The sequence below is a fragment of the Scleropages formosus genome, chromosome 17 (assembly GCF_900964775.1).
Source record: "Scleropages formosus chromosome 17, fSclFor1.1, whole genome shotgun sequence".
Classification (NCBI taxonomy): Eukaryota; Metazoa; Chordata; class Actinopteri; order Osteoglossiformes; family Osteoglossidae; genus Scleropages; species Scleropages formosus.
Genome location: NC_041822.1, coordinates 22,041,498 through 22,058,487, shown reverse-complemented (window position 1 = coordinate 22,058,487; position 16,990 = coordinate 22,041,498). Strand labels below are relative to the sequence as shown.

Genomic DNA, 16,990 nt, shown 5'->3' with positions numbered 1-16,990 from the left:
AGACGCAGGCGACAGTGTGGAACCACTCTGAGCCCATGACAAAGGCCGGGACCCGAGGGCGCACAGCGCCTCCCAGCTGCACCCTGTTTGAACGACACCTCCGCTGGACCTCGGGTTCCTTCGTGCGACCCTCTCTCGCAGCGATTTGTCCCCCGCTCTCTCGCGTCTCCTTCGCACTAGCAGTGCTTCCCTTCTTGCTCACCCACCCAGCACCCCCTGCTGCTGCACCCCCCCCAACCCCCCCGTCTGTTCGCAGATTAAATGGGCAGGCTGCCAGTTTTTCAAATTTCCTGGCAGCAAAGGGGCCAGTCTACTTCCTGGAGGGGGAGGGGCCTCCAGAAAAGGTTACATTTGCACAATGTGCCTATGGAAAAACCCCGAGCGGCAGCGAGCGAGAGAGAGAGAGAGAGAGAGAGAGAGAGAGAGAGAGAGGAGGGAGGGAGAGAGGGGAGTGTGGGTTAGCGAGAGAGGCGGAGGGGGGAGATGAGTGAGAGAACAGCTTGGCTAAACTAAATGACTCCACCATTCTGCTTCGCCTGGGTAATGGAAAAAACCCTCCGGGGGAATATTCAGCATACAAGAGTATCGAGTTGTGCTCCATCATTACAATGTCTTCTCCCCCTCCCTCCCATTTTTTTTCCTTCCTCCCTCCATCCTGCTCCCCACCCGCCCTCCTTCTTCCTCCACTGCTCTCTCACTCTCTGGGTGAAATTTAAAGGGTCTCCGGGAGTGTAGCTCTGGGACGGGGGGAGGTGAGATGATGGGGGGGTGTGTTTGATGTGGTAAGGTTTGGCGCAGAGAGCGGCCGGCGTACTCCGGGTACGAGTGCACGTACACGTACGCAGCGGGCTGAGGGTTCATTGCCTGAGTTTGATGGAGAATGAGTGGTGTGAAGAAAAGAGTGAGAAAGAGAGGATGGTGGAAAAAAAGGGAAGAGCGATGGAGAGAAGACAGTGAAAAATATGGACATGGGAAAGACAACTAGAGAACAGCAGGGAGAAAAGAGAGGGACAAGGAATGAATGGAGGGATGGATAGGAAGGTGAGGGAGAGAGAAATGGAGAAGAAAGGTAGTGAAAAGGTGGAATGAGAAAAGGGAAAGAGGGATGGAAAAAAAAGGAAAAAAGAAAATAGTGAGACAAAGAGGTAATGTGGACAGAGTAAAAAGGTGATAGGGTGAGAAAAGAGAAAGAGAGGGGAAAAGAAAGAACGGGGAAAGGGCAGGAAAGAGGGATAGTGAGAACAGAGGACAGAGATGGACAGATTAAAGGTAGTGGAAGAGAAAGTGGAGGATAAACAGGAAAGAAAATGAAAAGGAGGGCTAGAGAGAAGACTGGGAAAAAGAAAGGTAGACAGGTTAGGAAGTGAATGGGGGACAGGGAGAAGACAGGGACCAAGAGAGGGATAGGAAAAGGAATCAAGGAAAGAAAAGAGTGGGGCGTCAGAAAAAAAAAAAAATGTGGACAGAAAGTAAAAAAAGGAAGGGGAGATGGGAGAAAGAAAAAGAGGGACAAAGAACAGATGAGAAGGACCAAAGGGGGACAGAGAGAAATGAGAGAGATTAAGGGAAGTGAAAGAAATGGTTAGAGAGGCACAGTGAAAAGGAGAGCGATAGGGGACAAAGAGAAAAGTGAGAGTCCAGAAACAGAGGAGAAAGGGAGTGAGAAGACAAGGACGTGGAGAAGAAAAGAAAGGGAGTGAGAAAAAGGGAAAAAAAGTGGGACAAAGCAGGTGGAGTAAAGAAGGGATAAGCAGACAAGAGAGAAGACAGAACGAGAGGGACAGGAAGAAATGGAATGAAAGAGAGGGGAAAAGAAAGAATAGAGGGGTGGTAGGAAAGAACGATAAAAGGGAGAGAGGGAAGAGTGACAGATTAATGGGAGTGAAAGAGAAAGATGGTAATAAAGAGAGAAGACACTAAGAAAGAGGAAAGAGAGTGAAGGAAAGAAGAGCGGGGTAAAGAAAAGGGAAGGACAGGAGAAAAAGGGGACGGAAAGAAGGGACAGGGAGCGAAGAGAAGAGAAACAAAGAAAAAAATAGAGGAATTGGGATATAAAGGGACAGAGGGGACAGAGACTAAAAGGTGGAGAGGTGAGACAGTAAAAAAGTGTGAAAGAAAGGTGTGGAGGAAAGAGTGGAGATGGTGAAAAATGGATGAACAGAAAGAAGAATAAATGAAAAGAATGGAGGAAGAGAAAGAAAGGGAGTGGAAGAGAGACAGCGAGAAGACAGGGACATGGAGAGGAAAAGAATGGGAAAAAAGCACGGGTGCAAGAAGGGACAGGACTGAAGAGGGTAGAGAGAGGAAAGAGAGTAAAAGAGGGAAAAAGAAAAGAATAAAGGAATGGGCAGGAAAGAATGATAAAGAGGATGGGGAAAAGAGAGTGACAGATACAGGGGAGTGAAAGAGAAAGACGAAGAGAAAGGCAGGAATACAGAGGGAAGAGAGCAACAAAGTGAGTGATGGAAAGAGTGGAACTGGAGAAAAAGTGGATAGAAAGAAGGGACAGAGAGAAGAGGAGAGACAAAGAAAGAATAGAGAAATAGAGACAAAAGGGAACAGCAGAGACGAAATGGATGGGCAGATTAAAGGAGAAGAAGGAATTAAGAGATGGACAGTGGGGGACAGTAAAAAAAGAGAGTAAAGGCAAGGAGAAAAGAGTGGAGATGGAAAAAGAGGGGAGAGAGTGAAAGAGGCACAAGAAAAGAATGGAGGGAGAGAGGAAAAAAAGGGAGGGGAAGAGAGACAGGGTGGAGACAGGGACATGGAGAGAAACAGGGGTGGAAAAGACAGTGGGACAAAGAAAGCCTGAGACAATGAGGGACAGGAGGGAAGAGTAGAAAGGGTGAGGAAAGGAAGAGTGAGGAAACAGTAAAAAAGAGTGAAAGAGAGGTGAGGGGAAGAGAAAGGACAAGGTGAAAAGATGATTAAAGAGGAAAGCGACAGAAAAAAGAGAGGGACAAGGGAAGACTGGGACAAGAAGGGACAGGAAAGACGAGGAGAAAAGATCGGGGGAAATAAAGGGAGAGGAAAGAGTAAAAGGGAGTCGGGGAGAGAGGGAATGCAAAGACAGGGACAGGGGTGGGGACAAGAGAGAGACAAGAAGACTGGGACAAGGATGGCGAAAGTGAGGGACGAGGAGACGCACTGCGAACGGAGAGTAAAGAAGAGACAAGGAGAGAAAAAGCAAGAGAAAGGGAGAAGGGCAGAGACAAAAGAGAAAGGGGACGTAGAAGAGAGGAACGAGTGAAAGAGATGGACAGTGAGAAGAGAGGAAAAAGGAGGGAGCAAAGAGAAGGAAAGAGAGGGAGAAAAGGACCATCTGTGAGCGAGTGTGTGTAGCTTTGAGGCTCTTTTGAAATTCCATATATCCCTCCCTATTTACATAATCTATGTTTCTTTCTCGTTTTCTTCTCCTCTTATTTTTGTGGAAATTAAAAGGAAACCTTCCTCTCGAGCCAGATGGGTGATTATTCCATAGTGTCGGTTAGAGGAGACAATTTGCATAGAGCCCAACGGCAGGAGCCGCGGTAACAGGGACCGCGCCGTGACTCCAGGCCCGTCCATCAGCGCGGGATTAGGAGTGGGACGTCCCACACGCTCGTCGCCACCGTTCTCACCAGAGACCGGCTCATAAACGCTCCTCCGTTTTCACAACCCTGTTTTCCGCGCTAATCCTGGACGTGCATCCGCTCCCGCTAGCGGGAGACAGCAACACCACGGTTTGAAAACAAGAACCGCCGCGTGCGATACGTAAGGACGCATGAAGGGTAACGGTGATAGCCGAGGGAATGGCGTTCGCTCTCTTCCTGAACGCAGCCCGAGAAGACTGTTAAGGGAAGCGCAGACGTACTGCAAATCCCACTTGTGATCCGGGATGGCAGGGACCTGCCGGAGAAACGGTTGGCCGTTTAGGAACAAGAAGGCTTTTTGTACAAATTTAGGCTCGCACTTTTACAAGTTTAATTCTTTAAAAAAAAATTGTCTTGCAAACTTATTCAAATTGACCCGGGTGATATTTATTTGCTAGGCAGACAGAAACTCCCTCCGTTTGATACAGCTGGACTCATTTGGGGTCAAGTACCTCTTTTAAAGGTGCAGCTGACCACAAATGCGTGGCTGATCTGATCATCTAGTTTATTTCTCCTGGAAAAGTTAACATTTGACCTAGAGAATTCTAACGAATTCTGGAAGATTTTTTTCAAGTAATTTTGGAACTCAGAAAATGCTGCATGGGCCACACCTGCTAAACATTGCTACCTTTTGCCCTTGTGCTGTATTTACTGGTATCTCTGCATATTTGCATTTTCTCGGTACACCGACTCCATCTCTGTGTCGTCGTGACCCGGTTCCGTCCTGTGGTTAAATAAAAGTTAATAAAGGTAAAACCAACAGCAGCTCTTCTCACTGGGATCAAAAAAAGCAACCTTCAAGTGTCCATTACCGCTCGCCCACCTAGCATCCGAAAACTGAGCCTTACCCTAAAAGTTGTTAAGAAAATGAAAAGAGACCTTAGAAGGAACGTTGTCTTGGTGAAGGTGCAGCTTCAGTGCAGTGAGACTGTAGTCGAGCATCATGATTAAATAATAAAACAGTTAACCCTTCAGCACTCAGACTTTTTCTTCTGTTTTTAATCGTGGAATCCAAGACCCCCCTCCCCTAGGCCACCACCACCACCATCACCAGCACCTCTCCCAGTACCCACTCCTTCAACGTGTGTGTTTGCGCCTCCTGCCAGACAGTGTCTAGACTGAGACAATTACAGACGGCACGGAACACTTCACTATAACGCGGGCCGTGAAGGGAGCGGCGATGGCCCTTAACAAAGATGGAAAGGATGGGGGGAAGGGTGTTTCAGGGGATGCTGATGGTGAGGATGACCATAAACGAGGGCCCTCGCAAAGTTTGTGGACTCTCCCTAATCCGTGAAAGGGAATTACTGCCAGAAATAAAAATGTCCTTTCAGCCGCAAGCCCATGCTCCTGCTGACGTTCTCGTTTAGATGAACAGTTCTGTTGAGGCTCTCGTCCTTGGCCATCTGCGCACTTGCATGGAGGGAAATGAGCAGGAATTGTGGTCAGATTGCTGGTGTTTTAAAGGTGATTCAACAAGTGTTCTGGTAGTGTTTCCTGAGACAGGGTCCAGCTTTTCACTCCGATGTGGCAGATCAAATTCCCACTATCCCTCAGAACTGCTTAATCCCTCTCAAAATTCAAATAGGGCTTCAAAGCCCATTTTTTCAGATCTATTTCTCTCCTGACGTGATCTGTCATGATCATCTTTCTATTTCCCTTCTGACTTTCAGTTGTAAAAGTAACTACTTGATTGCTGTGTGCCAGCATAAATGGTGGGACCAGACAAATAAGCTGTAATAGGGTAATCCTTTATCTTCTTTGCTTGTTTCTAAAGCTCTTCATCGGTTGTCAAATGCACTAATTTTTTTAATCCCTGAGTTGTGCAACGCTTTGGAGAAAAGCCCCAGATAAACGAATAAATATAAATTAACACAAATTGGTATTTACATTACATTTATTTATCTAGCAGACACTTTCCGCCAAAGCAACTTCCAATGAACTCTATGTAGTGTTAACAGCCCACACACCTTATTCACCGCGGTGACTTACACTGCTAGATACACTACTTACACTGGGTCACTCATCCATACATCAGTGGAACACACTCTCTCCGTGTCACCCACACACTATGGGGAACCTGAACAGCATGTCTTTGGAGTGTGGGAGGGAACCAGAACACCCGCAGGAAACCCACACAGACTGAACGGGGATCAAACCCACGTTCTCTTGCACAACCCAGGCACTGTGAGACACCAGCGCTACTCGCTACTACCCCCCTCTGCAGATCCTCTTGAACCTGTGCTTCGAAACAGTACACATTAAACTTTAGAACGTGTTGAGGTATCTTCGGGTTTTTTGCTGAACCTCGTCCTAGCCTTTGGCTTTACCTGTTTTCAGTAGCGGTGAGTGCTGATACCTGGTGGAGGTTCACAGTGGAGCATAAGGGTAATAGACATGTAACCTGAAGGTTGCAGATTCTAGTACCAATCCTTGCCGTGCCGTAGTAACCTTGAGCAAGGCAATTACCCTGAATCATTATATTAAAACAGCCAGTCGGGGCAACTGCTAGCATCATGGTTAGAGCTGCTTCCTTTAGATGCAAAGGTTGCTGGTTTGAATCTCACCTACTACTGTAGTACCCTTGAGTAAGGTACTTCTCCTAAATTGCTCCAGTAAAAAATTACCCACCTGTATGAACAGCTCTAGGTAGCTTAACTCCTGAGGAAAGTGCCAGATAAATGTAGGTGCATAAAATTAAAAAAAAAAAAAAAATCTGCCACTTTGGACAAAAGTGTCAGCCAGACAATGTCAATATGATTATATGCTCCGTCATTTCACTCTGGGCTGAAACACTTGAATCTCGTTCTGTAGTGTTACTGGTTTCAGTCTGTGGGCCCATCCCCTCCCCCATTCATACCCGCAAGACTGCCTGCATTCCAAGACATTTAGTCCCGTTGCATCATATCACATTAGTTTACGCACGACAGTCGCCTTTCTGCGCACTCATTTACCCGAAGGCCCTTCCGCAACGTACCGTTTTACTTTAAACACCAACACCCAAATTCTGATAATGCAGCTCAATCAAAACTGTAGGGCCACATCTAGCTTCGTCCTGTAATTTGATCCAGTGGCATTGTAGCGGCAAGACCAACTCCTCCATCTCCATGCAACCCAATACCCTTATGGTGCAGCTTGATACTCGCTCCCCCCACACCGTGGCCTGCACTGGACTCCCACGCCTGCAGACAGCAATGACCTCAGCTGGGAAACATGCCCTCCTTATCCTTCCCAAGTCTATGGGCAAAGCCGGAGGACCAGCTCTTCGCTGCAACACCTCCGCCCCACCCGCGACACGGTGCCGCAGCTGCACAGCCCCCAACCCACTGCCCCCCTTGAGCAGCTCTGTCCTCCCCCCTTCACCAATTCTCATAGTCTGTATAGTCAGCATGCGTTTCTCATTATGGACTTGACAGCACACTCGATGTGGACTGCTGCTGCCTCTTCATAGGCTCTACAGCCGCAGCTCGAGATACAGTCAATGCTCCGCTCGAAGGCGATATGTGAGGGTTTGGGCTGGAACTTATTCAACACAAGCTACAAGTCCTCCATATGAGAAAGTACATTTTAATATAACATTATACAAGGATAAGTCATAAAGAGTGGCACAGTCATCCAACAGCTTCTGGGTTCCATCATGGGTTGCAGGTTTGAATGAATGGATTGGTTGAATCCAGAATCCAATCCACTTTGCCTATGTAGAGCTGGCGTGTTCACCTCCTGTCAACATGTATGTCCTTGTGATACCCTGGTGTCCTCTCGTACTGCGATGATGTGCTGATGAGATGGTTTTTCTAAACCAGACTGATGTTAGAACATGCACAGGTTACAGTGGTCTATGATGGACTCCCTACCTGAAGTACTGGTTCAAAATGCACATTTATGAACATTTAACAATTTTTAAGACGTCCGTGATAAAGAGTGACATCTGGAACAGAAGATAGCATAGTGCTTAGAGCAGTTGCCTCGCAACCAGTCTGAATACCTGATCCTGCTGTAGTGCCATTAATAAAGGCAGTTACTCTAAATTGCTCCAATAAAAATTACCTAGCTGCATAAATGGGTAAATCAGTGCAAGTGGTATAGTATATGAACGCTACTGTAGAGAAATGCATCAGCTAAATGAATAAATGTAATACTGCTCAGTGTGCTGCAATGCCTTGTGGGCTATGTAGTCCCAGGGTTTAATCTGTTGTAGACTTTGACTTTGCTCTAAGCACAAAGTATGGAAAGATCAGCTAATGCGAGTACCGGAATGGTTTGTACACAGCGAGCAACAGCTGTCTATGCTGAAAAAGTCAATGGCTCAGAGGTATCTGCACCCATATCTTTCTTCTGCTGTTGCACATCTGCTCCGATTATTTTTTAACAGGTTGACAGTTGCCATTGCTTTATTTAAGCAGACTTTGTTTATTTCTTTGTTTTCAAAAGCTGTAAGTCTCATTTTCAGTGATGTGCTTTTGAAAGTTTTCCTTCATCTTCTTCTCCGATGCTGAGGACCTCTTTCCGGTTGGCCATTTGCTGATCTGCTCAGTGTGCAGCACTGTAGACTCTTCCGTAGGAGGCCTGGCACCATGAAGTTGACAGTTCCCCAGCTGCTTCTTGCATCTATTGGCTTTTTAAACCAGATAGGCTATGCTTTCGACCACATTGTCTTCAAACAAGTACGGAGATTAACTTAAACCAGCAGGAACTGGGCTGAAAGGCACACATTGAGCTGAGGTGGTCCAAGTGCAGGACAGGGACATGATCACAAGACGGGGACTTTGGTTCAAGAGTGATGTTTCACACCAACTGCGGTCAAGGACAGAGCAGGAAATTTCCTTGGATCAGCTCATCTGCCCACTTACTAATGAAGCAGTGGCCTCTCCTTGATGGAACAGCAGTCTCTTCCTGAAATCAGAGGAGTTTTTCATTGATAGATTAGGGGTCTGTACTTGGTGGAAAGGTGGTTTCTTCTTGATGGAACACTAATCTCCCCCCGAAATAACAGGAGTTTCTCCTTGGTGGAACCAAGGCCTCTTTGAAGGAACAGGAGTTTCTCCTTCACAGAATAGGGGTCTCTACTTGATGGAATGGGGTTTCTCTATCTTGGAACAGGGATCTCTCTTTAACAGAACAGAGGTCTCGCTTTTATGGAAAATTGGCCATCCTGTGCTGTTTTTCAAATCCAATGCATTTTATCAATTTTTTGTAGATATTCTAACTGGTTAATTGGCAAAATTTTGTGTGTATTCCTGAAATGAGTTGCTGTCACACTTTGAAAGATACCAGTTGTAAAATGTGTTTTATTAAAAAAAACGCTCCAAAATGCCACATGCAAAATCTATGAGAGAGCCTCCCCACATTCTGGCACTGTTGAGAAGTTAAACCTTTGCATTAAAGTGTAATAGCTCACTGCAAAACCGACGCGAAACGAAGTTAGTTGGCTTGAAAGTGATTACCGAGGCATGGCCAGACTCTCAGTGCTGGCAGTTGCCTAGTGTTTTAACTCTATACAAGATGGGTATGCAAATACTGAAGGCCATCTTCACAAAAATAATGCAGACTAAATGAAACATGGCTGCCTGGTAGCCCTGATATTCAAGTGGAACCTGTAGGAGGCCTCAGTGCATTCTGGGTACATATGTTCCTCAATTGGGTAACTGCGGTGGTAGCTTTGCTTCCTTGGGAACTCTCAAAGTCTTTCTCACTTGGATCCTTATTGGTTAGCATGTTTATGTTTAGTCTTTTCATTTTTGCACAGATTTATTTATTTTTTTTGTAGATCAAGAACTGGAGTTTCTGGACTGATGCTTCAGAGGGTCTACGTTCCACTGTAAAACTTCAGGTCTTGGGCCACCAGTGAAGAAGGCCACCTCTGATTGGAGCAGCGGCATATGACTCTTACTCTCGTTGACCAATCAGGTGCAGAAACTTGAGAGAACCATTGGAGGAGTTCAAGCAGAAGAGATACGCTGATAGACCAAACCTGCGGAGATACAGAACTGTTCTTCCCAGTGAGGAACGATACCGCCACCAATCACCTAGTCACAAAAAGAACACTAAGACAGACCTGGAACCAGGCCTTACTTTTAGGACTCCTCTGGCAGATGCATTATTAAACGCGCAAAATATTTCATGAGCAGAAGGGGTCTGGCCATAAATGTGCAGTTTTGTTACCGTTTACTGTTGTAAACTGGGCAGAACACACTGATATCAAATTTTAACCACATTTCACTGATGGGGGCTTCCTGTTCTGTGCAGGGGTGCAGACCTTGTGGGGTGACAGCTGTGAGATATCTGGCAAGAGTGTGTGTTGGAGGGGTGTATACACACACACACACACAAACTCGCTATCTTCAATGCAGTGGACCAAATGCAGGTAGCTGAAAGCAAATGACAATGCTTACAAAGAACAAAAAACGTATCTGGAATTTAATTTTCGTTGTGTTGGGGTCTGAAGGGGTGGAGACCAGTAGGCCTTGTGGGCGGAGCCTCGTCCCCTGCAGAATGGCCATGGTCTCCTGCAAGACCAAGTGTAACCCCAGCTCTTATTATGAACAGAATGTGGATCTGAGAGTTTAAAGGGTCTCATGGCAAATTGGCAAAACTTGATTAATTGAGTAATGCAATTAATCACAGTGTGATTTCAGCTGTTGAGTAACCTGATTAATCGCAATCCGAGTACCTGCATAATTAATTTTAACGTAACTTATGGATCTGCGTTGAAAATCAAGAAAGAAAGATATTTCTCTAGATGAATCAAACTTTGATAATCGGAAAAGATGAGACCTAGTGCTCTGGGAGAAGCGTGTGAAGGTTGCTTTTGAAGAAGTGAAATAGGGGGAGGGGGAGATTCGAGCCTAAACCGGTATGTTCTCCCTTTCCTGCCATGCGGCATGTGAACCTCAACCGCACTGTGCCCCTGACCAGCTGTTGAGGTCCTGCTAGACCCTGTCCCATCACCTCGATCATGATGGCTTCAAAACACCTGGGGGGGCCACACCTGCCCACCACGTACGGTCCTTGCCCAGGACACCAGACCCTCCATCCTTCTTCTGAGCAGGGCCGGTACTCCCCCACCACGGCATTCCCACCGCTCACCTTGGACCACGCCACACCTTGCTCTCCTGTTTACGAGCTGAGGCATCACCTGGCAACCGGACCGTGTCCACGCATTTGAGGCAGGCTGTATTTCATCTCCACCGCTCATCACCGTCCTCCAGTCTCCAGGGACACGCGTGTGCAGCATAGCAGCCCCAGCCACCCTGACCTTCCGCCAAAGGTCTCGCAGGCACTGCTACAGTCCATGCAATAGCGCAACTGCTTAATTTCTTTTGTCCTCAAAATACTATTCTGTCCCTTGAAAAGGAACAAATCATCAGCGCGTTGCTTTATTTAATATATCTGCTGTGCTGCTGAACATCTGCGAGGAAAGAGAAGGTCAGTGAGCATCTAAAACTGTTTGGCCAGAACCCTAGAGGTTTGTAATTTCCACTGACTATTCAGGGAGTGTTTGGTATGGCCCAGCAAAGGCCGAAACTTGGTTCGGTTTATGTGGTTTAGAGTCAAATTATGATTTGCTTTACTAAATCACAGAGAGTATTTTAAGGTCAGATTTAATAGACGTACTGTACTCATTTGTTTGCTTTACTGTCTTTATGCAGTAATTATTATTAATATATAACATTACTCATTAGTTTCTGCTGTGTTTGTTCACTGCTTCTTATTGTTCAGTCTGAACAGGGCTGTAGATGCTGTGGTTGTTGAAGGACAAGGACTTGAAACCTGGGGGTTCCAGGATGGACCCTCCTGTGGAAACATAAATAAAGGTGATTGATCCGAGTTATTTCAATTAAAAAAGATGTTTTGGGTGTCGCCTGAACAACTGAATCTTGAATATTTTCTTGAATTTTTTTTTTTTTTTAATTGAATATTGAAATATTTGAAATTTGAAATTAAATTGAATATTTTCAACGAATAATCTAGTTTATGTGTACAAGGTGTCCGTAGTTATGTTCCGTGCCGTGAAGATGAGAAATCACCACAAAGCAATATTTTCCATGGGGCTAGAGTAAAATTTAACTCTAAATTATGGGGGGAAACTGCAGCATTGTCTTATGACTCTTGTTCTCCCAGGTGCTTAAAGCAGAGCAGTTGAGGTGGAACAGAATAGTTTTAGGATGGGCCACTCGGACCTTCGGTGTCCTAGAAGAGAACACATTCCATGACGTCTGATGCTCTGGTTGGATCCACCAAGGCACCCAGTGGACGGCAGACTGTCGGTACCGGAAGAGACAGCCCTATGTGTCCACTGGGGGTTGGTTCCATTCATGGAGGGGAGACTCAGCCCAGAATGACCGCACACACTGGAGGACCCGCCACCGACGGGGCAACATGACCCAGCCAGTGTGTTGTCGCCCAAGGGGACTGGCTGCCGGTAAGATGAGGAAAGGCACCAAAGCTCCGCCCACAGGCCGCACCTTGTTAGATGAGCTGGGTTCGGGCTCAGTAAGTCAGCCCTTGCGTTACATAGTTTAATATAGTAAAAAATAGCCTGGTATTGTCTTTCATATGATCTTCAGGAGGTGCAGAGGAAACACTGAAATGTAAGCTGTGTGCTGAAGTATATATAAATATTGATATATATGTATTTAAATATATAATAAATGTAATTATTTTAAAAACTACATTATTACTTTTATTTTGTGTTTTGTACCTAATTAGATCTAATTTATACCCTTAAAGGAGAGACAAGAGAAGAGGAAAATTAAATCCCATACACTGAACCCGAAAATCCTGTACTTTTTAAATACGAAACATTACATTTAAAGCAAAATAAAAGAATTGTATTAATGGTTTGATTTGTTATACATTCCTAAAAAAGTATTTATAAAAACGTTTCCTCTGGCAGCCTAGCAGAAGTGCCTTTGTTCACACACACACACACACACGCACACACGCACACACACACACACGCTGACACACACAAACGCATCGCTCCCCTCACCTCCTCCTTGTGCTGGGCTTCTATAATTCAAATCCTGTCAGGCTTGTTCCAGACTGCTGGCGCCAGTCTCTCTCTCCAGGAAAAAAAAAAGAGCGAGCAAGAGAGAGGGAGAGGGAGGGAGGGAGAGAGAGAGCTGAAGAAGAAAGAGGCGTCTCTAAGGGACAAAGCCAGCACAGCCACACACAGGCAGCTGGAGTCGAACCCGGGGACGGCGTTTTAAACAGCCAGCCTCAGGGTTCCTTCTGCATCTCCACATTTTCCTCCCTCTTCTTTTTTTTTCCTCTTTCAGTCCTGCTTTTCATTTCCCATGATGCCGTGCAGTTTCGGTCCCGTGACTGCTGCCTCCAGTCGGCGCTCCCCGTGAAGGAGCCTACATTTTCCATCTCCTGTTTTTCTAACCTATTTTTGTTACTCCTAAGAAATTAATTTGATGGATCGCGCTCGGCATCATGAATTTTTTGGTGATGGAACTCTTTTTATAGAGCGAGCTGCAGCTCGTCTTGCTGTCTGACTCGGGTTGTGTAAAACGGAACGAATGCGGAATGAAAATAACGAGTAGCACAAAAAAAAGAAAAGTCAGAAGAAACATTCAGTGGGTTGTGAGCATCAGCCCATCGTGTTTAGCTGGTGGGTGACACTACTTCCAACCCATCCCCGGTTTTTTATGGAAACGGCTTTTAACCGACTCGCAGGTAGCAGCTAAAGGCAGCTCCTATCGGGCTTCAAGAGCAACGAACCTCAGATGTGAGCAAAACATTAACAGCCTGTTTACAGAACACTGACCAGTGTGCCTCCTGAGATCACAAGTTCAACACACCCTAACCTTAACACTAATGGGAAAGAAAATGACCTTTTCTAGGTGGCCTTTGTTTGGTGGCGGAAGCATAGCTGTTAACCCATTAACCTAATTGTAACCATCACCCTAACACCAACCCTAAAGAACATAACTAACCCCAACTCCAATCCTTACCCTAAATCTAACCCTAACCCTAGAAAGATCCTAACTATTCCTACCAGTAACCCTCACCCTGTTTCTTGCCTTCGAGTCTCCGAGAACAGAAGGCCTGAGGACACTTGGAGTTGCGAGTGTGAAGAAATTAACATAAACTTTAAGGAAAAGAAAAACCAAGAACCAAAATTTACGAATAAATAAATAAATCCAATGCAAATCACCTATTTAACCCTAACCTACACAAGTCAAAAGAAAGAGAACTTACTAGATGGCCAACACACCCTTTGTGCCATGCCAGTGAAGCAGAGGAAACTAGCGGGAGGAACCTGAACCCCTAACCCTAACCCTAACCCTAAAGATACCCATAACCATAACTCAAACCATAACCCATTGTTTCCATTATGCTCTATTTACTCCATGTGCAACTGATGTGCAACCGTCACCCACATTACAGTGGAATAGAATCGCATCCACATCACTGGAACTTACGACTCGTTCAAAACACTGAGCACATGCACGAAACCAAGCACCGTAGTCCTCTACCATTTTTTTCCGCAAACTTCCTCCACACCGGTGGTTGAACGAAACTGTTTCGCCATCAGTGCACGCGGCGCTTCTGTGGGGCCACTGCATTTCCATGCAGCGCATTCATTCCCAGAGAAGGTGTCACCCTAAAGGATGATAATGTGATATTGGAGTGTCTTCCACACCAGGGTCACCGGGAGGGTGTGTAGGGCATGGAGCGGCAGGCTGGTTTTATTGGAGTTCTGCAAGATAAAGCTCAGCTCTCCTGGGATGCAGCGGGGACGAACGCCCCCCTCCCAGTCCCCACCCCCACACGCTGTATCGAGGAGCACCGGGTCCACCTCGATGCAGAGCCGGCTTCAGGGGTAATTGGAACATAATGGAACATTTTCTGTGGCAAAGTCGGTTCCATTGCCCTTGTCACCCCTGCGGACTGGTCCTAAATGGCTCCCCGTTGCATGAAATACTGTGGGGTTTTGACCGTCTCGTTGCCACCCCCCCACCACACACACACCCATACACATACACCACACACCCTTTTCATCTTCACTAGCTAAACTGATGGATTGGCCCAGCTGCCTCTGCACAAACACTGTGCCGAAAGCCTCCTCACCTACAGGGCCGAAATGTATTTATTTTCTAGCCATTTCTGGAAATAAAACTCTATTCCAGCAGTCCGCTGACATACATTTAGCCAAAGCAACGCCGGCGAAAGATTTTGCCACCGACACAGATGCTACGAAGGAGATCGTCACGGAGACGAGAACATTCCGAAGGAGATCTTTTCCAGGAATCTCCGGTCAACACCCGTTTTGTTTATTTTTCTGTGTATTTTTAGCGAGTCGTTTACCTGATTACTGCAGCTGCCCCGAGCTTTGAGCTGTTTTGGCATCTGAGCGGCAAATAGAATTAGGTACGAGCTCATAAGATCTCATAAACTGTTAAAAAAAAAACACAACTTTCCGAATGCTAACAACTCTTTTTTTTCTGATTCCTCAAAACCTTTTAATGAAATTTCATGGATTTCTCAGAGGTCTTATTCTAACAAGTCTTGTACTGTAATAGTTTGAGCCCCTCCACTGCCGCCCACCCCACCAGGTGCCCGATCCCTGCTCGACACAGACGGGACCATGTTATGTCACTCAACTTGATTCATTTGGAAAAAAAGGACCGCTCTCTCCAACCGGGGCTGCTCTCCACCACCCAGCGGACTCCGTGTTGAGTCTTCCAGGCAGGACTTGTCTCACCCCCCGCACAGGGACTCCGCTCGATCTTCCGGGGGGCAGGTGTGGGGCCGCTCGCACGCAGACAGATGCTATCTGGAGACCGGTGCCCATCAACGCCCGTCTTTTGCATCCTTCCTCAGCCTCCCCCATCCCACCGCTACACGTCCTGCCGCATCATTTGCATACGGGCACTCGTCGGGTCACTTCACCCATCAGAGCGACTTCGAGCGACGCCTTCCTGTCAGCCAGATACCTCCTAAGCCGACCTGGCAGCACCCAAATCCAATTCGGTCTGTCTTTATTCATTCCTTTTTTGGCACGGTACATTTGAAATACACGGGCCCCTCTCAGATTGCTCTTACATGAACCGGGGCGGCCGTGAGGTATTAGACCTTTCGCCTGGATTGTCCTGGTTTCAGACTGGTCATTGGTTCTATCACTCAGCCCATGAGGGAACCTGCCCTTAGCTTGGACCTGTCACAGTTCACTAACAAACATGAGGACTGCAATAAACTGAGGAAACTGCACCTATATTATATACCAAATTATCACCTACAATAAATACCTCTACCAGAAAAAACCAAGAGCTGCAGAAGGACGAGGATTCCCTGCAGAGTGTTTTGTGCCTCCATTCAGCTCAAGGGCTCTCTTGCTAACTGGGGGCAGCAGGTGGCGTAGTGGTTAGAACTACAGTGATACAGTAAGAATACTTTCTGTATAAATGGGGGAATAATTGTACTGTTACTGTGAATGTTATTGACACACTGAGTGTCAAAGGGTCAGAAAAGTAACAAATGATAATAAGAAGCATATTTCTATATTGTAAGGTTTGTGTAAAAGCTGAAACATCACATATGTTCATAGTTCCAGTGAATTTTTCAGTATTTTTTTGACACCAGAATTTACAGTGTTAATGTCTTGCATTGGTAAAAAGGGCAGCAGGTGGCTTAGTGGTTAGAGCTGCACCGGTACGTTTGGAAGATCCACGTTTAAATCCCACCTCCTGCTGCGTTACCCTTGAACAAAGTCCTCACTTTGAATTGATACCGTAAAAATTACCCAAACGGGTAAAATTATTATAAGTTGCTTTGGAGAAAAGCATGAGCTAAATAATGAACTGAAAAATGAGTTGAAGGGAACTTATTCTTCATGCTGCTGAATATTTCCTCGGTGCTCCTCTTTGGGAAGGGTTGGTAATTGTGTTTAATCTCCGCATGATCTCTAACCATCACCTCCCGGTCTGATCGCAGCTGTCGCTTCGCTCTCTGTGTGGAGGGTGGAGGATGGGGGATGAGGGAGTTGTCTTTTCCACTCTCCTTCTTCAATGGGTTATTGATCAATCCCTCTAACCAGCCCTCATCTGACAACCTCTGGCCTTCTCCTGCCTCCATTCCTCATCTAGATCTCTTGGCCTCCAGAGTTTCTTGTATGCCCCCCCCCCCCACCTGAACTTCATACCCTTCTCAACTTCTGCTTCCCCCCACCCACTGCTGGCCCTAAGGGCTTTTACCTGGGCTTCTGTTGATCTTCTTGGGTGCTCTCTTCATCACCGCTCCCTCCAAAGGCAAACAAGCAGATCGTTTCTGTGTGTTAGACTTAACACAGACCATCTAGACACAGCCAACTGATGTTTACATCTCACGCTGCCTCAAAAGGAACCCGA

General features: G+C 46.3%; 1 protein-coding gene and 1 long non-coding RNA gene across 2 annotated transcripts; one reads left to right on the top strand and one right to left on the bottom strand.

Annotated features, from left to right (window-relative positions):
- Positions 1 to 661: 661 nt before the first annotated feature.
- On the top strand, positions 662 to 3,288 carry LOC108937996 (TRAF3-interacting protein 1-like; the record flags this gene model as incomplete). Its single annotated transcript, XM_029259726.1, is given in 2 exon segments — positions 662 to 1,145; positions 3,057 to 3,288. Coding segments are annotated over 2 exon segments (360 nt in total), but the record flags the coding sequence as incomplete, so codon positions are not given.
- A 7,010-nt stretch (positions 3,289 to 10,298) lies between these two features.
- Positions 10,299 to 13,123, bottom strand: LOC108938049 (uncharacterized). Its single transcript, XR_001966381.2, has 3 exons — positions 12,625 to 13,123; positions 11,308 to 11,426; positions 10,299 to 11,040 (listed from the first exon to the last, which is right to left on the bottom strand). It is a non-coding gene; the product is annotated as an uncharacterized LOC108938049 (long non-coding RNA).
- Positions 13,124 to 16,990: the final 3,867 nt, after the last annotated feature.